We start from the raw sequence: 23626 nt of genomic DNA, 5'->3' as shown, positions 1-23626 counted from the left end.
CATTTTTTTCCTACATGACTCAAGTATCTTTGAAAATTGTACTCATCAATTCCCAATCAATTCTAAGACAATGTTGGCTTGTCTTCAAGTGCTATTTCCAGCATATCTTTGTGACCCTCCCAATTTGATTTCTTTCTCTTCTAACTACATCCTGAGAGACTGGGACTCTAGACAGTGGATCTAGGATCACTCAGTAGCCAGAAAGAGGGGATGGAAAGAATGAATGGGGCAGCAGGGCAAAATAAATGGGCATTCCAAGAAACTGAACATGGACCAGCATGCCCTACAAAACATGTCAGGCTTTCTCATATGCAAAGCTTGGAATGCTGCTTCACTTGTTGTTCAAAGGTTTAGACTGCTGGCACAAGGCGGGCTGACCTTGAAGAGGAAGGAAAAGCATAATCATGGGTTTTTATGCGCTTTGCTACTTTGCTCATTACCTGTTGGCTCGTACGATAATTAGAAAAAGAAATGAAAATGTCCAAACACGTTACCATTCATGGGAAACTCAATTAATAATTAAACATTTATTTCTTTGCTGGAAGATAGGTCTGATTTGGGGATCCAATTAATGAAGACAAGAAGAATGCACAGTTGTACAGATGTGATATGCGCATTCCCGCTATTGGGAAAGCAAAGACTGACCCAGATTCTTGCTTAAAAATACAGCATGGAGAACTTTAATTTACTGCCACATAGTAGAGTGGAAATGGGGAGATTGTGAGGTTCCTATGGTATCTGGGTAAGAAAAGCTGCATTGGGGAGGCTCAAGATGCATCTCAAACCAACAGTTACGTCAGCCAATAGTTCTAAGGCTCTTGCAGAATGCATTTGTTTTGGGGTTTACACTTGCTAAGAAAATCCAGATTATTTTTATGTTCCTTCCACTTCATGGTTATTTGGAATTTGGGGTCTTGCAATTTAAAGCAAAGACTGTTTCCCAACAGCCACTAAAGAAAACAAAATAAAAAGCAGTGCTCATTAAGGATGCAAATGGCTAATTCCTGTGCGGGCATCCAAGGATTAACAGGGAAACAGGGTGTCCATTAGTAGAGCGACTGTCCTCATCCGCTAATAGTTCCCTTCCTGTCCCTCCATTTTGCACTCTCTAAATCAGGGGTGTCCAAACTTGGGAACTTTAAGACTTGTGGATTTCAACTCCCAGAATTCCCCAGCCAGCATGGCTGGCTGGGGAATTCTGGGAGTTGAAGTCCACAAGTCTTAAAGTTCCCAAGTTTGGACACCCCTGCTCTAAATGGTTATGTGACTTCAGGGGAGGTGAAACAGTTGCTTCCCTCCTCCATATTGCAGTCATTGATCCAACTACACAGCCAACCTCACCCTATACCGAGGAACAGATCAAAGGTCTTTGGTCCCTGGACCCACCTAGAAACAAGTCTGTAAGATAGATCAAGCAATCAGCTTTTTTTTTCCTTTGTCCTCCTTATTTACAGATAGAAAGGGAGGCTGTGTTATTTGTCATTTTTTTTAAAAAAGAAGAAAAAATCGTGTAGAAAAAGCTTTCCCACAAAACACTGAACGTTAGAAAACCTGGCAGATGTAGACTATACACAGCTTGGGATAAACACGTGGCTCGTGAGATTTCTGCCAAAGCACCAGGAATTGCTTCCAAGACAGCAGAGCCCTGGATGTGGCCAAAATACAGAGATCTGGCTATTTTGCTCTTGGGTAACTGCGAGAGAGAAAGAGAGAGAGAGAGCCCTCTGAGACTTCCCACCAGAAAAGGGTGTGAATGCAGGTACATTCTTCTCAGTCCAAAAATCTCTGGCATGCTTTTTTCCACCGGCAGGCTGTGCACCACTGGTCTCGGTGCTCGATGCCATAAACTTTGCGGCACTTCTTGGCTTCGCCACGGACTTTCCTAGAGAAAACAAAAGACAAAAAAAAAATTGAATATACATAGCTACTGAGCAATAAAGCCTCTCTCATCTGATACAAACCCTGGGGCTGAACCTAGGGCAGTGTTTCTCAACCTTGGCGACTTTAAGTCCTGCGGACTTCAACTTCCAGAATCCCCCAACCAGCACAGGGAGTTGAAGTCCACAGGTCCACTTAAAGTCGCCAAGGTTGAGAAACACTGATCTAGGGCCTTCCACCCGTAAGTCCTGAGGGCTTCTGTTCTCTTCCAGGCACATACAGTCTCTTGTTAAATAGCCAAGATCTTGCAATAGAGCCTATTCTTGGGTACAGGGAGTTCATATACAATACAATACAATACAATACAATACAATACAATACAATACAATACAATACAATACAATACAATACAATACAATACAATACAATACAATACAATAGTAGAGTTGGAAGGGACCTTGGAGGTCTTCTAGTCCAACCCCCTGCCTAGGCAGGAAACCCTATACCATTTCAGACAGATGGCTATCCAACATCCTCTTAAAGACTTCCAGTGTTGGGGCATTCACAACTTCTGGAGGCAAGCTGTTCCACTGATATACTCGTTCAGTGACCGTTCATAATTTTAAAAGTGCTGAAAAACGAGATTTATGACCATTCTCCAAAGCTGTCACCAAGTCATGTGAGCATGGTTCAGGAGCATTTCCTCTACCATAGAATAACAGAGTTGGAAGGGACCTTGGAGGTCTTCTAGTCCAACCCCCTGCTTATCCAGGAAACCCTACACCACTTCAGACAAATGGTTATTCAATCTCCTCTTAGAGACTTCCAGTGTTGGAGCATTCGCAACTTCTGGAGGCAAGCTGTTCCACTGATTAATTGTTCTAACTGTCAGGAAATTTCTCCTCAGTTCATAGTGGCTTCTCTCCTTGATTAGTTTCCACCCATTGCTTCTTGTCCTGCCCTCAGGTGCCTTGGAGAATAGCTTGATTCCCTCTTCTTTATGGCAGCCCCTGAGATACTAGAGCACTGCTATCATGTCATCCCCTAGTCCTTTTTTTTGTCAGACTAGACCATTTACAAAGGTCACAGCATCCTACAGTCACAAGATTGCTATTTGCAACCTTCACAGTCAGCTTCCGACAAGCAAAGTCAATGGGGAAGCTGGCAGGAAGTCATACGTCACACACATGATGTTGCACTTAACAATCACAGGGGATTCACTTTCACAACAGCAGTTGGAACTCACATGCTAAGTGAGCATAATCCCATGGTCCCACTTTACAGCTACAATTGCTTAATGACAGAGTTGCCGGTCCCAATTGCGGTCCATAAGTGAAAACTACTTATGCTAATATATGGCTCACACAAACCTGGTTCAAAGACACTACAATGGCCGCAACCACACATTATTTACAATTTCCCATTCTTCCTAAAGTTAGTTTAAAAAAAAAGATGGTGCTGTACAAATCAAACTCATTTGCCATCAATCTCAGTAGCACAATCTAAATGTTGTTTGAAGGCTAGAAAATGGAGGTTGCCTCTAATGCAGGGGTGTCCAAACTTGGGAACTTTAAGACTTGTGGACTTCAACTCCCAGAATTCCCCAGCCAGCATGGCTTAAAGTCTTAAAGTTCCCAAGTTTGGACACCCCTGCTCTAATGTAACTAGGGCTGATGAAATACATTGGATTCAATGTATTTTGAATGTTGGATTCAAACATGGTTCCTAGCCATTACATTGTTGTTCATGGTTTACTGCCATGTATGAATCTAGACCAGGATTTTAGAGATGCTTAGGTGGGGCATGGCCAAAAAAAAGGTTGGGGACCACTGATCTAGACACTTTGCCTCGTGTAAAAATGACCAAACATACAAATCTGCCTTTTGCTCAATCAGGCCACTGATTTAAAAAAACACCTACAGCCCATGTCTACTTCTTCTGGCAGGAGACAGCCAAAATTTCAAGCAGAACGCTCTTTCCTCTGAGCCCAAGCCAACAGCACAGGTTCAAAACTTCTGAAGAACAACACCCCCCCCCCATTTTACTTTCTGAGCATATCTGACACCTGCTATTTCCCAGCCCTGCTTGAAAAAGCTCAGTCTGGCTTCTCCAGGTCTTACCTAGTGCCACTGGGTGCTCTTGGGGGGGATGCAACAATCAGCTGGGATTTCAGCACCGGAGGCGGGGGTGGCTGTTCACTGAAACTCAAAGACCGGCTTCGAACCTGCAAGAAAAACTCTTTTGATTGATTTGGGTTTTATTATTCGGCCTTAAATGATTATGGGTGGGTGTCTAAAAAAAAAACTTTGAAAGGTTTTTTTCTATTCAGGTGAAAATTGTAAACTTGCTGAAAGTATGTCTTGTTTTGATGCTTCTACGTCCTTTTCTTCTTTAGAAATATCAAAATAAAAATATCAATTTCCAGAGAACTGGTGCCCTGCCGGATTACAGAAACTCTTATCTAGTTCAGCCTTCTTTTTTTTCAGGGTGATACTTCTGAGAAGAACACAAGCTGCTATTATTTTTGAGGTATGCTGCTTCTCAATGCAGATACTCCCTTTAATCCCCATTTTCTCTTCTACTGGCCACAATCCCCCTAAAAGGCCTTCTTCCAATAAAGCCAGTCACAAATGTAAGTTTTTCACAGCTATGTAAGAAGGAAGCGATCAGTTTGGAAAGTGGAAAAAGGAGATTTCCTTTTACATTTAGGTTCATGGGAAATGTGTCTTTACCATGCAGAGGCTAGGACTGTGATGGTGAACCTATAACCTATATGCCACCCAGAACTGGCATGCAGAGCCATCTCTCCAGGCACGCGAGCGGTCGCCCATTGCTTTTCCGGGTTCCGGCCAGCTGGTCTTCATGCGCGCACTGGGAAGATGATCTTCTTGTTTCTGTTCCACTCATGCGCATCGGCCACCTGGTCTTCCAGTTTCTGGTGCACATGCGTGCGCGAAGACCAGATGGATGGTGCCCATGAACGCACCGGAAAGCGGAAGATCATCTTCCTGGCGCGTCCATGCACACCAAGGAATGCTCTTCCATTTTCTGGCACGCACGCACGCTCCCCTTTCAAAAAAGTTTGTCAACACTGGGCTAGGATATAGAGGTAGGTATGTAGAGAAGAAATAAGAAGTGGCATTTTATTGGAAGGATCCCTTCTCCCGTTTGCCTTTCCTAATTCAGAACCCTTTAGAATTGTAGGATTCAGAGAATTTGAAAACTGAAGTTCTGGGCAACACTTTCCAAATTGCACAAGGCTTCTATAACTTAGATTAGATCTCCTTTTGCACCTTCCAAACATTTGCAGCTGACTCCCCTACATCCACATCAATAGCACTTCAGCTCATATAGCGCTTCATAGTGCTTTACAGCCCTCTCTAAGTGGTTTGCAGAGTCAGCATTTTGCCCCCAACAATCTGGATCCTCATTTTATGGACCTCGGAAGGATCGCACTATTTGACGAACGTTGCATCATACTTTTAACTGACAGATTCTCCCTGTGTAGTTGAGTTCTATGTTTTTCTCTCTCAATTCAACCTAAACCAAAGTTCAAAGTTTTGGAAACTAAAAAGCCCTTGTCTAGCAACTTGGAGTAGATGTTCTGGAAACATTTTGTTTACAAATGCCGTGTTTTGGGAGAGAGGGGACTTTTTTTTCAGGCTGACAGGCAGTTGAACGTTTCTGTTTGCTCAGACAGAAAAAAGAAAATCTATTTTTAATTTGTGGTAGCGAATTTCGTAAGGTAATCCTGCATAAAGGGATCTTTAAAAACCACGGCTTTCTCAGAATATGCCACCCATCAAGTACATGTTAATATATTTCTGAAACAATCTTCTGAACTAATCCAGATTCTCTTCTTAGATATATACCCAGACAACTTTCTATATTCTAGAGTCATTTGACATGAGATGGGAGGCAAATACATTTAGTAATAAACAAGTAGGTAAGTACTGTATTTTTTGAACTGTAAGGCACTCTGGACTATAAGCCGTAGCTAGCTTTTGGGGAGGAAAACAAGAAAAAAAATCTGCCTCCACCTCCCAATAATTTGCCTCCTTGCAACAAACAGCAAACAGCCTGGTTAGCTTCAGCACAGCCTGATTTAGCACAAGCAGCTGATTGGCAGTTGGACAGGCCTCCCAGAATACTGCCTATCAGCTGTTCCAGGCTACAGGAATTGCCACCGCCCATCGTCACCCATCACAACTGCCACCTATCACCGCCTCCGCGCGTCTCATTTTCAACCCGTTCCAGGCAGGGATAGACAGCGGGGATCCCTGCTGCCTGGAATAGGCCAAAACTGGGGTGCCCAGAGGCTGAAAACGAGACGCATGGAGGCCAAAAATGGGGCAAATGGAGGCAGCGATAGGCGGCGGTGGCGATGAGCGGAGATGGTAGTGATGGGCAGTGGAGACCCTCGCAGGCTGGAACAGCTAATAGGCAGTATTCCAGGAGGCAGATCCAACCACCAATCAGCTGCTCTTGATAAATCAGGCTGTGCTGAAGCTGACCAGGCTGTTTCCTGTTTGTTACAAGGAGGCAAATTGCTGGGAGGCAGAAGTCAGCAGGTGGGGGCCGGTGGGTAGGTGGAGCTTTGGCAAAATTTACTGTATCGAAACATGATGATGAAGGGCAGTCAAAAAAGCAATGGGAGCAGTAATGTCACCTGACCTCTTATTGAATTCCCCATTGAGATTCCTTTTGGGAATCCTTCTTTCCTTGCCCACCCCAGTCTCTTTTTCCAGCAGGCAGGTTTGTGACTGCTACTGGATGGGGGAGGGAGCAAGGGATTGCAAGACTGTCTGGGAAACTGTTACAGAATGTTGAAAATTGATGATCATGTGACTGCAGTAGCCCAGCAGCAGCCAGTAGCACTGACACAGCCATAATTATCTCCAATTTCACACCATCAGGAGTTACAGATCCCAGATTTTGAATGCATACTTTTACGTTAGTCCACTTGAGGTTCCTTGATTCAAAAATTATTGCCCTGCGATGTACCACTTTACCCAGTTAAAAGGTCATGATGAGTTTTAGTAGTATAAAGATGTGAGACTCACCGGTGAAAGAGTGGGGATGGTTGAGGTTGCAGCAGCCCAGCTAATGCTGGTGAATATGTGCGGGGATACAGGAATCTGAATAGATGGCAGAGCCTAAGTAGAGAAAAATGGCTGTCTTAAGAAATGAAGAGTATTTTCAATCACTTTCTGTGAATTTTCACTTGAAAAACATAGTGTTGGAAAAAGGACATTGGAAATCTTGTAGACAACCCCCTACTCCAGGGGTGTCCAAACTTGGGAACTTTAAGACTTGTGGACTTCAACTCCAAGAATTCCCCAGCCAGGCTCCTTTCAGATGATAAAGATGCTAAAGCAAAAAAAATGCTATCTTGTTTTCCCCTTAGCCTCCTTTTCTTTAGGCTAACCGTGCCCAATCCCTTTACTCTTCTCTACAGGATGAACACATTAATAATGCATTATTCTTTCGCTCTCTAAGTATAAGCGAACAGAATAAGAATACAAATGCTTAGAAAGGTAATTGCATTTAAAGGTAAAGGTTCCTCTTGTACATATGTGCTAGTCATTCCCGACTCTAGGGGCAGTGCTCATCTCTGTTTCAAAGCAGAAGAGCCAGCTCTGTCTGAAGTCGTCTCCATGGTCATGTGGCCGGCATGACTAAACGCTGAAGGCGCACGGAACGCTGTTACCCTCCCACCGAAGTAGGTTCCTATTTTTCTACTTGCATTTTTACATGCTTTCGAACTGCTAGGTTGGCAGAAGCTCGGACAAGTAACGGGAGTTCACTCCATTACGCGGCGCTAGGGATTTGAACCGCCGACCTTTCTGATCAACAAGCTCAGCGTCCTAGCCACTGAGCCACCACGTCCTTTACCTTTTACCTTATTCTTTATTTGAAACTCAAACATCCTCCTTGTTATCACTACTCTCAGAACTGCAATCCTGCCACTTAACTACCCAATCATTAACTGAGGGACGGTTTTATTTATTAGGGTGAACAATTCCACGGGATAATTCCAAACACCTTCAGGAGGAATACAGATTCTTAACACTGGAGCGCAGGTGGGCATTGACTTACCTGGTATGCATGGTCAGCCTGGATGTGCCAGAAAGAACTGGGGGCCGACTGGCTGAGGGCACTGCTGGGCAGATGAGGCTCCAAGGGAGTTGCCTGATCCAAAATGAGAGCCTCGGGCTGAGAGGCAGCCTGTTGGATCACAATAGGAGAGGAACCTGCAGTGGGATTAGGGGCAACTACTAAAGATTCCAGAGGTGCCTCTTCCTTCACTTGCATCTCAGTGTAGTAGAAATCCTCTTCTCGTTTTCTCTGGTCAGAGTTGGCACCATCTCTGCAGGCAATGATGAAAGAAGGAGATATAGCATAAATAAGGTAACTGCCAAGTAACATTTTCCAGTGTTTTGTTGCAAAAGCTGAAACAAACAACCAAAACTGAATGCAGTATTCCAAGGGTGGCCTTACCAAGGCATTATAAAGTGGTATTAACACTTCACATGATCTTGGGATAGAATCAAGATCACGTGAAGTGTTAATACCACTTTATAATGCCTTGGTAAGGCCACACTTGGAATGCTGCATTCAGTTTTGGTCGCCATGATGTAGAAAAGATGTGGAGACTCTAGAAAGAGTGCAGAGAAGAGCAACAAAGATGATTAGGGGACTGGAGACTAAAACGTATGTCTAGTTTAATGGAAAGAAGGACTAGGGGAGACATGATAGCAATGTTCCAATATCTCAGGGGTTGCCACAAAAAAGAGGGAGTCAAACTATTCTCCAAGGCACCTGAGGGTAGAACAAGAAGCCATGGGTGGAAACTAATCAAGGAGAGAAGCAACTTAGAACTGAGGAGAAATTTCCTGACAGTTAGAAAAATTAATCAGTGGAACAGCTTGCCTCCAGAAGTTGTGAATGCCCCAACACTGGAAGTCTTTAAGAAGATGTTGGATAGCCATTTGTCTGAAAAAGTATAGGGTTTCCTGCCTAGGCAGGGGGTTGGACTAGAAGACCTCCAAGGTCCCTTCCAACTCTGCTATTGTATTGTATTGAATAATATGTGCAATCTAGATCAGGGATATTAAACTCGTGACCCACAGGCCGGATGCGTCACGCGCTGGCCACGCCCACCCGATTTAGTGAAGGCAAAAAAGTCACAATACATCACGTGACAACAATGTGATGCTGCGCGTTTAACACCCCTGATCTAGGGGTTTTGTCCCTGAATGTAAAAGTAGAAGAACATCTTATCTGGTGAATTTTCATATCCACCACCCCAAAGTAGAGAAGTTAACACCAGTTCTACCATCTCAATCATCAGCTCTGCCAATCCTCCTTTGTCCACTGAGATGGAGACACATTTTTTGACAAATCCTGAAATTCTTCTGCATTTGTCAGCAGAACCAAGAATGATTTCATGGAATCCCCATAAAGCCTTTCTTTTAGGGTAACATTCTGCTCATAGAGTAGCAAAGGCAAGAATGCAGAACTAAGTCCATCTGCTGCAACAGATACAACAAGGTGGGAGTAATTTTTCAGGTTCACTTGATCCCTTTTTGGTGCAAAGGCTGTTGGAGCAGAACAAATAACTGGTGAATGCAGACCTTCCCCCTCTGGACTGCAAAACTCTCATCTAACTCCATTCATAACTTTATCATCTGAGCTTCTCTGGTATTATGCACTGTTAAAATAATTCATCTGCTAAAAGAACAAATCAACGAGAGAAAAGTTAACTGAAGAAGCAAAACTCAACAGAACTGAAGATCATTGAAAGCAAAAGAAAATATTTAAAAAGATGGGAAAAGTATAACCAATTATCCCCACAAGAGGGCCCCATAACCACAAAGCGAATATCAAACACGGTTCTGTCATTTCTAGCCAGGTAACCAAGTCTACACTCAAGCCAGAGAAAATAGTTGCCAATGCTCAAATCCAGACTAAATTATATTCTCTAACTCACAAAAAAACCAAAAAAACAAAACAAAACAGGCCAATTTGAAATAAATGACTGCCTACCAGAACAAGCGCTGTCTTCCAGGAATTCCCAATAAATATAACCCCATCACAGCAAAGAAGATGATTCAAAAAATGATGAACACGATCAAGTATCTCAAGGGCAGATATATGCTTGCAAACAACCCATGTGGCATCTCCCTACGTCCAACCCACTTACCCCTTTTCTTTCTTGAAACTTTCAATTTTAACTCAACTGAGTTAAGTTCAGTGTTAACTTCATTTTAGTTTTAATTCACTGTTTTCACTTCCGTTTTTAACTCAATTGAAAAGTTGGCATTTTCAAATCTCATGGACGATCATGAGGAGTGGATGAATCTATCATATTTTGTTTAGAATGGCATCCAACAGCCCCACACAAAAAGAAAGAACTAAGCATTCTAAGACCCATTCTGGGGAACTACAGGAGATACCATGAAGCTCCTGCAACTGTGGTAAATGAGTGCTTTGTGACTAGCTGCGCACACCACAGCAAACATTTTGTAAGCATAGATACCTCCTTTCAATGTTCCAAATGTGCCCAACCTCAAAACCCTGATCTGAGCCTTTCCAAATAAAGTGAACTTTATATCCGGAGCCTGAACTTGACTCAGTAAGTGTTGTGACCCGCCAGCAGCCAGCAGAGCTGGCAGCAGATTCGGATAGTGAGGAGGTTGGGGAGGAACATGGGCCAGTCATGGAGTCTGGGGAAGGCTCTGATGAGGGCCCTGTGTCGGAGGCAAAGAGGGGGGCAGAGCTGAATGCCAGTTATCAGCTGCCTTCAGAGTCAGAAATCAGTGAGGCAGACAAACAGCTAGAGCCTGTTCCCAGTGTGAGCATGCACAAAGCTGCCAGACAAAGGGAACAGCTAAAGAACAGGGGTCAACTTGGGAGTAAGGCCACAAGTGGACTTCCAGAGGAAATAAGAGAGGAGAGAAAGGGGAGTGCAGTTTGCAGGAGACAATTAGCTCATTTAACTGGTTCCTGACTCTCTGAGATTCCTTGCCAAGTTTTGCAGATATCGGTCTGGCAGATAAGGTCTGTGACTGTAAATCCTACCTTGAAAGACTTTGCTGGACGTGAATGAGCAGAATTCACAGTAAATTAATAAAAGGGGTTTTTGTCGGGACAAGAAGTTTGCTTCATGCTCTTGGGAAGCCTAGGCCAGAACAGTAAGTTACTCATTGTATCATCTTTGCAGCCTCATAAAGGAAAGATGAATTATAACAGGGTGATTGACAAACCCCAATAAACTCATTTGATTCACTACTGGAATAAAAATGGGGACCCCAGCCACCTCCTTTAACATGGTCAGCAGGGGCAAGGGTCCTCGTCTGCAGTACACCAAAATCCACCTTAAGCCCCTCCTTAGGATCTGATTTCACCCTCCAGCAACCATTCATGAGGATCATATTGGAAGATCGAAAAGTCCAGATTCGGCATCAAATTATCCCCACTTCAGTTACTGTTTTGTAATACTGTATAATTCTACCTACTGGTAATACTTTCCAATATAACTGTGCAAATGTGAACAACTGCAATTTATGGCCTTACCCCAGATGCTGGGTCTTCACATGCCTCTTAATTCCAACAATGGAGCGAAGGACTTTGCCACAGCTGGGCCACAAGCATTTGTACATCACTTTCACTGAATTCTAGAAGAAAAACAACTCTAAGTCAATTCATGGCCATATATAAGTTGCGCAAAACCTAACCCCTCAGAATTCTTAACGACTGGTGACTGCACCGCTTTATTCAGAGGTGTCAAATTTGCGGCGTCATGTTGTCATCACATGACATATCGCAACTTTTTCTCTGTTCGCCAAACCAGGGGTGGGTGTGGCCAGCGTGTGAAGCCTCCGGCCCATGGGCCGCAAATTTGACACCCCCGACTTTGTTCTTCTCTTGATTCTGTTGAAGTTAACAGTTCTCGGTTAACTCGATGGCTCGGTTTTATATCAACTTCCTTTTTTAAAAAATCAAAATAAGTCCTATTCACATCAAAATTAATACACTTCCATTGTTAGCCAATCAGAGTTAAAACAGTTGCCAATAAAAATGAGAATTAGGATAGTATCGTGATTAAGGTGTTAAACTAGGACTTGGAAGTCCCAGGTTCAGATCCACCTCAGGCATGGAAGTTACTTTGTCTCTCAGGCCCACCAACTCATAGGATGTTGTTTAGGTGGAAAACTGGAAGGGAAAGGGCTCTACACAATATAAGACCTTGAGGGAAACCCAGCATACAAAGTCCTAACAAATAATTAAACAGGAATTAATGGAGTGGATAGAAACAGTAATGATTGATATAGCTCTGATAGTAAAAATACAAATTCTGGAAGAGAGGCTTGTGTAGATACTTTTCTTTCTTGATCTGATAGGGAGAAATCTATATTTAGACCTGCACCTTCTATGGAACAATTCGTTCCCCGTCTTATGGTCATATCATGTACCTTCCTTTTCCTTGGAGCAGGCTCTTCAAAGAGAAAGGGATCCGAGTCTGTTTCAAAGCCATCATCACCCCGAGGAGAACTGAAGGCCTCGTTCGAGTACTTGGGGCTGGCCTCTGAGTGTGGGGGAGAAGGGGTGGAGATGCCACTCCAGTGCCCGCTTGTGGTACTGCTCCCGCCATCTGACATGTCGCCACTTTCTTTCCAGGCATCACAGGTTGCTTGGGATGCTGAAGACAAAGTGAGAGGATAAACAGGTGAATCATGCTTTTATTGAGCTCTTAAGCAGTTAAGTTGATTCTCTATTCAGTTTAGCACCTTCATCACTTTGACACAGAGCAGGGGTGGGGAACCATGACCCTTTATAACATGAGCCAAGGGCTGTGGTGAAATTCAACTGGTTGCAACCAGTTTGGGCGAACCGGTAGCGCTGGTGGCAGGAGGCTCTGCCAACCCGCCCGGACATCATCACGTCCCATTTTTGACGCTCTGTTCATGCCCGGAGGTAGCACGGGCAAGTGAAGCGAGTGCGCCCGCCCATTCACATGTGTGAACAAGTAGCGAAGGTAAGTTGATTTCACCCCTGGCCAAGGGCCATGGTTCCCCATCCCTGACATAGGTATAGATGGAGGAAGATAGCACTGAATGGAAGAGGTGGACTAGTTTAGATTAAATTATTCTTTCAATGGCTACGGAGAGCTCAGATCTCTGCAACAGTTCAAAAGCCGGACAAAACAAGAAACCCTAAATTTAAATCCCACTTGGCCATAGCGTTTTTTTAGACCAATCACAGCCTCTCCTATAACTACTGTAGTTTATTAAAGTTGGTATGAACATCACCCGGAAGAAAACTGTACCTCTTAAATTTCTTAATTAATAATAATTCCTTGCCTCCCAAGAGCATGCCAACCAAAGCACAGTGCAGTAAGAAAATTTGTGTTTTCATTCAGCAGTCTGCTTTTTACTGTTAGCATTTGACGTTTTAAAACAAACACAAAAATATTCATATTGCAAATTTTGCTACTAAGAACGAGGAATGTGAGAAACTGAGAAAAAAAGTTGCTTTCCTGTAATTTACTAACAGGGAACAGGGGAGACGAAAGAAGACTATTAATAGCTTTGTCTTAGTGCAGGGGTGTCCAAACTTGGGAACTTTAAGACTTGTGGACTTCAACGCCCAGAATTCCCCAGCCAGCCATGCTGGCTGGGGAATTCTGGGAGTTGAAGTCCACAAGTCTTAAAGTTCCCAAGTTTGGACACCCCTGTTTTAGTGTTTCATTTATAGTGGCCCTATTCTATAAAATAGAATTTGAATGGGATTTTGTACAAAAGATAATATATTTCTAAATACTTTTATTTTGAATGTTAAGAAAAACTTCATTAAGAAAGCATTTTGACAGTCAAACCAAGAGAGATGATAATCTCCCCTTCTTTAGAGGCAATCATCCAGAAATTGGACAAATGTCTGCCAAGGATGCTTTATATTAGATTTTTCTACTGAGAAGAGGGTTGGACTTAGTTACTAAAATGGCCCCTTCCACATGGGCTTAAACAACTTGCTAGGCTAGGCTAAAGCAGGGCTGCTTAGTTTGTTGTTCAAGGTGTTAAAACCTGGCCATTAATTTAAATGTTGTGTGAAACTAGAACATGACATTTTGAAACACAATACTGTTTATTTCTTTGGGTGTCACATATTACATGATCCTTAGATTCTAAAAAAAATGGCCCATGTTTTCCTTTATATCAAATGTAATGGTGCTTTTTCTGGTGTTTTTTTTTTAAATCATTCTATTGATGCTGAATATTTTGTTGTTACAACTCTTTTTCTGAGGCATTCTATGAACTGATTAAATTTACTGATCACATGTTCACAATACAGCCAGACAAATAAGCCAGAAAGAAATACATTTCCACAATGAATTCATACCAGAAGTAACATTATTTTAAGTGTGAATCATACAGAGATAATGAACCAAGAACTGGAAACTTTAAACTATAGGGCAGATGAAAGAAATCATAGAGTAAAATTGCTCTTTTTAGAATAAAGACTGATGAGTTCTATCTATAACATCAAGACAAATAGATTCTATCCTAGAAGCAAAGCAGATATCCAGCTCCAAAGTCTAATTTGGTTCTTGTACGTGTGAAAGTATAATACCCAAGCACCAGTGGTGGGTTCCAGATCCCGTTTCAACCAGTACGGTTGGAATGGGCCCAGCGGCGTCCATATGGACGCACTGTCCAGCGACGCCTCCGCAACGCTCCAGCTGCTCAGCGGAGCGTCGCACAGGTGCTGTACGTGCCATGTCCATGCGTGGAAGTGCTGAAGACTTTGAAGACATGTAAGGAGCAAGGGCGGGCGGGTGGGCCCTCCGGAGCATGGTACCAGAACGGTACCCAGTGCTCCGGGCAGGCTCCGGTACGCCCGTACCGGAGCGTACTACCTGCAACCTACCACTGCCAAGCACATTTAAGAATCCAAAAACAGCCTGGCACAAATTTTGATTAGTGCAACCTGAATGGAACATCTGTATTGAACTTATCTCTTTATCCAAAAATGCAATACAATTATGCCTAAGAAGCTTTTTTTAAAGCTTGATTCCAGATGACTGTATGGCAGAGGTGATATTCAGCAGGTTCTCACCAGTTCTGGAGAACCGATAGTGGAAATTTTGAGTAGTTGAGAACTGAACCACCTCTGACTGGCCTCGGCCCCATCTATTCTCTGCCTCCCGAGTCCCAGCTGATTGGGAGAGAATGGGGATTTTGTAGTATCCTTCCCCTGAGTGGGGAGGGAATAGAGATTTTACAGTATCCTTCCCCTGCCACGCCCACCAAGCCACACCCACAGAACCGGTAGTAAAAAAAAAAATGAATCCCACCACTGCTCCATGGGTATGGCCCTACAGTTTCCATGGCCACAGAACAAAGGTGGTTGCCACTTCCAGGATGTTGTATGGATTTTCCAATCCAGCCTACATCCCTGACAGCCTCCCTTTAAGTCCTAACCAGGCTCAACCCTGCTTAGCTTACTCAGAGTAAGTTTACAAATTTCTGCCACCTACTGAGACTACAGTCCTGTAAGCGTTTTCTGAGACAAAGTTCCATTGAATTCAATCAAGATGAATTTATATTTTCATATCTAATATTTCTCTGTAAAGTTGGAATCGGGAAGTGAGTGACAGGAAAAGGCACCGGATATTCCCCCTCTTCTCCGTTTTAGAAGCCTTTTCACACCTTCACTGCCAGTCCAGCATCCAGACATACAACAGGCCTGACTGCCCTACCTGCATTTCCCATGCTGGAAGGCTCCTATTTTTAAACAGACACACAGAGGGTCCAAAGAGGCTTATGGGAAGTGCCTCCATATAAAGACACTGGCTCTTCTTGGTGCCTATTACTCCCGTAATAGGTCTGAGCATCCAACTGGAAGCGGCAGCCAGGGGTTGGATTACACAACCCCCTCCCTCCACTGGGGACTGCAGACACCATTCCTAATCCAGCCAGCTGTTTCTCTAGCAGTTCTCCAATGGCTGGGTGTGCTGGAGGGATTATAGGTAAGGTTTTACTGCTGTCCACAAACAGCCAGTCTCAAGGGTTTCTACTTACAGGCTTCTCACAGACAATTCTTCAAGAAAAGTTCTCCATGATCTTCTTCCTACTTTGTAATTATAGCTTGAGTCAATATGAGATGGCAAAAACACTGAATTTGGATCAAACTTAGTAGGCAAAAGGATATTTAAAGAGATTTGGTGGTCTGAAAGAGCGGTGGGGCAGTACCCTTTTCCTACCTACCAATCTGTCCTCATATCCCATTCCTACATTTGGAGACCCCTGCCAAGATAGGTGGTAGCATTCAAAAAGCTAAGTAATTAAACATATTTGTATTTTGGTAGAGAACCATCAGGAAGTATTAGGATTGCAGGCTAGGGTGGGAATTCAAACAAATCAAACTAGGAGAAGGCATGTTTGGCAACTCACAATTCAAATCAGCCACAGAATTAGCTCAGTTCCCTGAATACAACCACAATCTATCCAAGAATATCAGCCAATCAGTACTGACTTCTTCCTTCTGACATATAACATGCTGAGTTTACAGCCCCCACTCCTGGATTCTAACCCCCATAAATTCAGAAATTGATTTTAAAAAAGAGAAAGAGGGACAAAAGTTTAAAGAATTGGGGGGGGGGGGGGTTGGGAGATTCAAGAATGTACATATACACACATCCAACAGAGTCTATGAACTGGCCTCTACCTGTGGGTATCCTTCTGGTGATTTGCGAAGCTACCCAACTAGATGCAAACAGCAGTCTACCTGTGGGAACTACACCTTCTTCATTTCATAGTGGCATATCAATATTCTGGTATATTTTCTCTACATATCCCTCAAGTATTGTGCTGGTTTTCATACATCATAGCACAACTAAATCCTTATCTTCAGGCTCTGGAACATGACCAAGGGGTAAGGGATATGGCAAATGATAATAGCTACTCAAGAAAATAAAAGAATCGGAGCGTTGAAAGAGGCCATAAGCAGCTTGAAGGTATGTGAGTGGGCTTCAACTTCCAGAATTCCCCAGCAAGAAGGTCTGAAGACCCCTAACCCTCAATGAGCACAAAGATTAATTAAACAGGGAGGCAGCTATCCAACATCTTAACATTCTCTAGAGATGGATAAATGACCACTTCCACCTTTGAGCTACTTTCCTGGTGTATACATTTTACCATCAAGTATTTCCTTATATTTAACTGAAATCTAGATAGCTACAACTAATATACATTATTTGTGGGCCAGGTTTCTGCAGCCATGGAGAAGCGTTCATGGCCATCTTCCTTTTAAGTATCCGAACTTGGTTATTATGCCTCCCCTAAGTCTTCTTTTCTTCAGACTGAACATCCCAAGTTTGTTCCGTCTGTTCTCACAGAACATATCCTCAAGTCAGTCTTTTCCTGTACTGGAAGCAAAAGAACGATAATAAAAAAATAATACTAAAAATCCCTTTCTCATTTTCTTAGGAGCCAAGGAAGAAGAGCATTTCAATGTGTTTTGCAGTAGAAACAGGTGAGCATCAAGGAAGTGTCAGAAGCCAGTTCTAGCACAGAAGATATTCTCCTTATGTGCTAGAACTCAATAACCGGGGACAATCTCTGGGGAAACTTGCTCATGCATACTTCATCAAAAGGAACAAGAACTGCAAAAGTGCCCCATACGCCATCTTTCCTTATTCCCCATTCTGCAACTCTTAAAACAGTTCAACAGACAATATTAACAGACTCACTTTATGCCAGGAAATGTTGGAGCAGATTTTCAAGAGTTCAGAAACGTGTGGAATGCTAAGTACATAAGAGCGCCAGAATTGCCAGGCAAAAGGGTTTAGTAAAACCATGGCAAAGAGAGAAAAGCTGAGAAGGAAAATCTGGTAGAACCCAGAAGGTATCAAAGGGGGACTTGGTTTACTATGAGGTACACTTCATCCTTAAACCTCACAGCTGGAATAAAATCCTGGATCTGAACTGGGTATGGCCTACTTTTGAGAAAAGCTTGTCCAGGACATAAGAAAGAGGTATGTGAGCCGTTTAACAGGAAGAAAGTTTGAAAGAAATGAGTGCTTTAGAAACACAGATTTGGGGCAGGTAGCCAAGTACCCAAAAGACCAAAGAAGTAGAGCAGAAAAGTTGGATCTCTGAAAGCTGAATTGAACAGTTTGTGTGTTGGCCAAGGCACTTAATGCTATTCTATTCCCTTTATTTATGCCATTTTCTCTTTTACACAACTTTCAAAATTGAGTTACAAAGTGGCTAAACAATTACAAGTCAACAAGTATCAATAACGCTTACCCCCAAAAAGGCGTTTCACAGAATTAAAATACTTCCAATTGAAATACAGAAGTTTTCTTGACTTCTTAAAAAAAAACAATGAAAGAACGCTATTCCATACCATCAGCATCATCACAGACAGAATTCTCCCCTGCAATCATTATTTCAGGGTGGAAATTTCATATCCCAAATCTACAATTAATGGAAATTTTCTTAATCAGATTCATTTGCCTTATTTTTTTAATCAGAAAGTTTTCTGATATAAGTTGAAAACTGCTCTGGGCACATTTGCCTAATTTTCCAGTTCCGGATTGCCCACATTGTTGCCTCAAAAAAAGAGATGCTAAAATATTTCTATGGATAGCCTAAATTTTCAGGTATGTGTATTCAAGAAAAAGCAGATACTGAAATGTCTGTGTTCTAAATAATCACTTCCAGCTTGGCATTCTCCAAATGTGCCGGGACTGTCATATCCGGAATCAGCAGTCAGCATGGTAGAATCCTGGAACTTGTGTTCCAACAACAATAGGAGAACATCCAATAATGATGGAAACATGGGAAGAGATTTGGGTAAGAAATGTAAAATTTACACAAGCTCAGAACTTGAGAGAGAATTTCTACAAGATGTTGTACAGATGGCATTTAGATCCAAAAAGGCTACCCTGTATGTATCCGAATCTACAATCTAAATGTTGGAGATGTGACTGTGTTGATGCCACGTACTACCATATTTGGTGGACTTGTAAAAAAGTTAAAGCATTTTGGATAAAAATATGGTGGGTTATTCAAAATATTTTGAAAAGGAGGATAAAGTTCACACACCCGTTGTTTTTGTTAGGCATAGTTTCAGACTGTACTGTCATAGAGACTAATCTGATCTTGAACCTAACGACGGCAGCAAGATTGTTGGTGGCGCAATACTGGCAGAAGGAAGAGTTGCCCACTATTCAAGAATGGACGTTAAAAGTAGTAAACTTAGCAGAGATGGCCAAAATTTCAGGGTATCTGAAGGATCACTCAGATGAGAAGTACAACCTGGACTGGAGAAGATGGATTGACTATATTCAAAGCAAATACCGGACTAAAAAAATTCAGTTAGCTTATGAATGAAGGCATAAAGAATGTTACAATTTACTCTAAGTTAGTTTATTAAAGGGGGAGTTAAAGCACAAGAATAGTAACATATTAAAATTAGTTAGCTTATGTTAGCGTATGGTTGTTAAATGTTTATACCCTGTATTTTGCTCTGGGAGGTCGGGGGGAGGGAGGGTGGGAAGAGGGAAGGGTAAGGGGGGTGATAATTGTAAAATTTATTAAAACTTTTTAATTAAAAAAAAAAACAATAGGAGAACATCCATTTGGGCTGATACAGCTAAGCCATTGTGGCCTCAGTGCTTGCACTGCATGAGCTATGCACTAAACCAGTTTTGTTTTGGCACAGAATGCCAAACAGCCATCAGAGGCCCTTTGCTGTCAAACTTACTAGAGATGCTGGCATCATTGTTAGGGGGACTCTGCACCACAGGGCTACAGGATAAGCTGGTTAACACCATTGCTGCCATCATCTCATCCATCTCCACTGCAGCATCTGGTTTCCTGCAATGAGAGAAGGAGGGGGAAGGATAAGATGGTTCCCTCCAAAAGAATCAACAGACCAACTATCCTAGCGAAGACATTGCTCACCCCACAATTCCGTCTCAAGTGCTTCATGACTCTTGCATTTGTTTTCTTGCAAGACTTTCTTCTTCGGGCACAAGTTATTCGTTAAAAAGCAACCAGTAAAGCATTTTGATCAAAAGTCTCAACTTTTAACAAGTCATTTAACAGGCACAAATTCAAGTGAATTCAGGTCTTTTCTTCTGGATCTGTACTTTTCTTCTGGAGTCTTGTCTCTTCCATCTCCAGGATGAAGATTTCTAAAGCAGGGGTCTCCAACCTTGGCAACTTTTAAGATTTGTGGACTTCAACTCCCAGAATTCATCAGCCAGCAAAGCAAAGCTGGCTGAGGAATTCCGGGAATTGAAGTCCACAAGTCTTAAAGTTGCCAAGGTTGGAGACCCCTGTTCTAAAGGGAGCATGAACAACCCCACCCCTTCCCTGCTGGTCATAAAAGCAGACCTCTTGAAGTTAGTAGGAAAAGCTTCCACTGTCAATTTTAAAAACAAGCAGACCAGAAAACTTTTTCGGATTTCTTATTTATAAGGAGTCTGTTATAATTTTGGAGGGGCTGGAGCTCAATGGAGGTGTACAGGTGGAAGAGATCTAACTCAACCCACTGGAGTGAAAAATAAATTGCAGTAGTCACCTAAAACACCAGAAAGCCGAAACATATTGAAGCAGTCTTTCAACTTCAGTACCAGATACGTTAATGGGCAGCATTTACCAGGGATGTAACATTTTCTCTTCTCTTACCACTGTTCTTAACAACTAAATGTAATATGATTGTTTCAACTGGACAATAGCAGATTTTAGAACAATTTTGTTGGCGTTGTTATCTCTCTTTTTTTCTTAATTCATTTTGAAGCATTTAGGATTTGTTTGTTTACTTACTTTATTATAGTTTTTATAGGCTGCCCCAGTTACTACAGATACTAGGCAGCAAATCAAGTTCTAAAATACAATCATTACAACCAAACCATAATAATAATGGTACCACTTATAATGGCTGCTCAGACATAACTAAGGGCTAAAAGCCCTGAACAAAACATAATACAACTTAAACTTGCTTTTATAAAGCAAAGAAGAATGAAGGTCTCTATCCTTCCAGGAGTAGCTTGTTCCATAAAGAGGGGCCACTACCAAGAAGGTCGATCATATAGCCTATACCTTAGATACCCTGCATGGAAAAAGGTCTCAGTGTACATGGCCCCTACCAAAGAGGCAAATTCTACGTTGGCAAGGTGCTGCTGGTTACAGTAATAGCAATAGCATTTAGACTTATATACCACTTTACAGTGCTTTTACAGCCCTCTCTAGGTGGTTTACAGAGTCAGCACATTGCCCCCAACAATCTAGGTCCTCATTTTACCCACCTTGGAAGGATGGAAGGATGAGTCAACCTTGAGCCTGGTGGGACTTGAACTGCCAAATTGCAGGCAAGTGGCAGTCAGCAAAAGTAGCCTGCAGTACTGCACTCTAACCACTGCACCACCCTGGCTCAATATTATAAAACTCAATATTGACCAGTAAAAGGCTTTAAAAGTAATGGGCAGCACTTTGAATTGGGCCCTAAAGCTTACTAATAACCAGTACAGCAACTTCAAAATAGGAAAGATCCATACCCCGGTGGAATTGTCCTGACAACAAACTTGCTGTTGTAATTTGCACCCAGTCCAGCTACTGGGTTATCTCCAAAGGCAACCCTTCATGCAGCATGTTTACACTAGCCTAATGGGTGGATCACGGTGTGAACTATTATCGCCAAGGCATCTTAGTCAAGATATGTTATTTTAGTTTGTGGCTGCAAATTATTTACTCATTTGTTTAAAATATTATAAATACTTCCATCTACCACCCTTCAGCTGAAAAGGCTACTAGAGTAGCTTATGTAAGATTAAGTGCAAACAAAGCTGTATTTGCCTTTGTGCTTTCAACCTAATAAAATGAAAGGGAAAGAAAACAGCAGAGGGGGAAACTGCTTTCCACATTTTGTTTCAGCCAAGGGGGAAAAAATCCCTAAGTTATTATGGAACCGTTATGCAATATTGCATAACTACAGCCGAATGGGCATTCCAAACCACCCACCTTTTTGGTACATCAATATTCCTAGAAACCGATCTCAAAGCAGATGTCACAGCAATGTCTGCTGCAGAGGTGCAATGCTCCATCACCACAGGAACCGGGCTATAATCCATTGTTGTAGGGGTTCCAAGATCCATCTCCAGTTTGGGGAGAGGTGACATCACAACTTCAGCCAGTCTCACTTCGTCATCTTTCCTAGTGACATAAAAACCTTTTTCTGGGAGCAACACCTTCACTTCACGACTGACTGGGTCATGGTACTCCACCAGCCCAGTACTCTCTTGCCCGTTGTAAAAGACATATACCTGTAGGAAGAAAAGCCATTATCAGTCATAATGGTCATTCTGGTCTCCAAATGAGTAAACCTGTTTTGTTGTCCTTGTTTCCATTTTTCCTAACATAAACAAACAAACCAAAGCCAAACCTACCAATAACTATGAGCCAAGTACTCAAATAGCAATAGCACTTAGACTTACATACCGCTTCACAGTGCTTTACAGCCCTCTCTAAGCGGTTTACAGAGTCAGAATATTGCCCCCAACAATCTGAGTCCTCGTTTTACTGACCTCAGAAGGATGGAAGGTTGAATCAACCTTCTGCCTGGTGAGATTCGAACTGCCAAACTGCAGACAGCTGACAGTCAGCGGAAGTAGCCTGCAGTACTGCATTCTAACCGCTGTGCCACCAATAGCAACCTATGTTCAGAGGCAGTGAACAGGAGTAGTTATGGTGCTCAAGCTTGTAAAGCAGGGGTCTATGGACTGGCACTCGTCCGGGGCATGCCAGAAACCGGGCTGCGGAAACAAGCGAAGCCCCATCTGCTGGATGCAGGCAGCACACGAAACCATACCCCCTCCGGTCTGCAGAAAAACCTCTCTCTAGGGAACCGGTCCCTGATGCCCAAAAGGTTGGGGACCGTGTTGTAAAGCAACTGGCTGACCATCATTAAAGAGAAGATACTACACTAAATGTCATTTTGAAACAAATTCAGTGTTTCAATGCCTTATAATGGGAGGGCTTCCAAAATGCATTTCCAGATCCCTGAACAACAGGAAAGGCACAGCTTTCTTTCACAGAGATACAGTATGTGCTCTGAAGCCACAGCCATATCTACATGACCAGCATGTGGAAGCGACACACTGTGATTGTCAGCTGACTTTCCATCCGGCTTTGTGAAATCTCTCAAAGAGTGTCAGAATAGGTGAATAAGCAAAAACTCGTGAAATCTCTCCAACCATTCCTCTGTGCATGCAAAAGCACATGCAATCTAGTAAGACAGCGCAGCTCATCTGGCTAGGAGAGTCAGAAAAGGAATGACTAGCCTATGCTTGGGTAGTCCATGGAAAAATGGTCTCCGGAAAGGTCTTTCCCTTTTGCTGCTTAACTTCCTAAAGTCTATTTTTGTATGTAATTTTATCCAGGCTAAGAGGGGCACTCTTTGAGTTAAGTTATTCCTGGGGGTGTTATTTATAGAGGGATCCTAATTACTATATGGAAAAACTAGGGAAGCTGCAGTGACCCTACTGTTCTGAAAAACTGGAGTGACGGGATCTGTAACGCTCCATTAAAAAATATATGCATTAAGTCACGGTTGTGTACAACCTGTGTGTGGTAGTCTCATGCAGCCCAGTACAGGGTCCGGTAGAGCTCTTGACAACTCCCTAGAACCATTACTTAGCCTATGCTTCTTTCTGCTCTAAATTTCTGTGGGAATC

The 23626-nt window shown here is 42.7% G+C and overlaps 1 protein-coding gene across 3 annotated transcripts in view; it reads right to left on the bottom strand.

The window, feature by feature from the left end:
• Window positions 1–1255: 1255 nt before the first annotated feature.
• Window positions 1256–23626, bottom strand: part of ZNF395 (zinc finger protein 395) — a 47386-nt gene continuing 25015 nt past the window's right edge. For all 3 annotated transcript variants that reach the window (XM_081943117.1, XM_081943116.1, XM_081943118.1), the window contains exons 3-10: window positions 21915–22216; window positions 19654–19766; window positions 12357–12583; window positions 11458–11558; window positions 7978–8248; window positions 6942–7034; window positions 3999–4102; window positions 1256–1882 (exon numbers count right to left, since the gene is read on the bottom strand). In XM_081943117.1, the coding sequence (XP_081799243.1) occupies window positions 1771–1882; window positions 3999–4102; window positions 6942–7034; window positions 7978–8248; window positions 11458–11558; window positions 12357–12583; window positions 19654–19766; window positions 21915–22216 (1323 nt within the window). In that variant the 3' untranslated portion in view covers window positions 1256–1770. The remainder of the gene's footprint in view (window positions 1883–3998; window positions 4103–6941; window positions 7035–7977; window positions 8249–11457; window positions 11559–12356; window positions 12584–19653; window positions 19767–21914; window positions 22217–23626) is intronic.

The sequence above is a fragment of the Natrix helvetica genome (genome assembly GCF_964273705.1).
Source record: "Natrix helvetica genome assembly, chromosome: 2".
Classification (NCBI taxonomy): domain Eukaryota; kingdom Metazoa; phylum Chordata; class Lepidosauria; order Squamata; family Natricidae; genus Natrix; species Natrix helvetica.
Note: the sequence above shows the minus strand (reverse complement) of the source record. Positions and strands in the feature narration are given on the sequence as shown.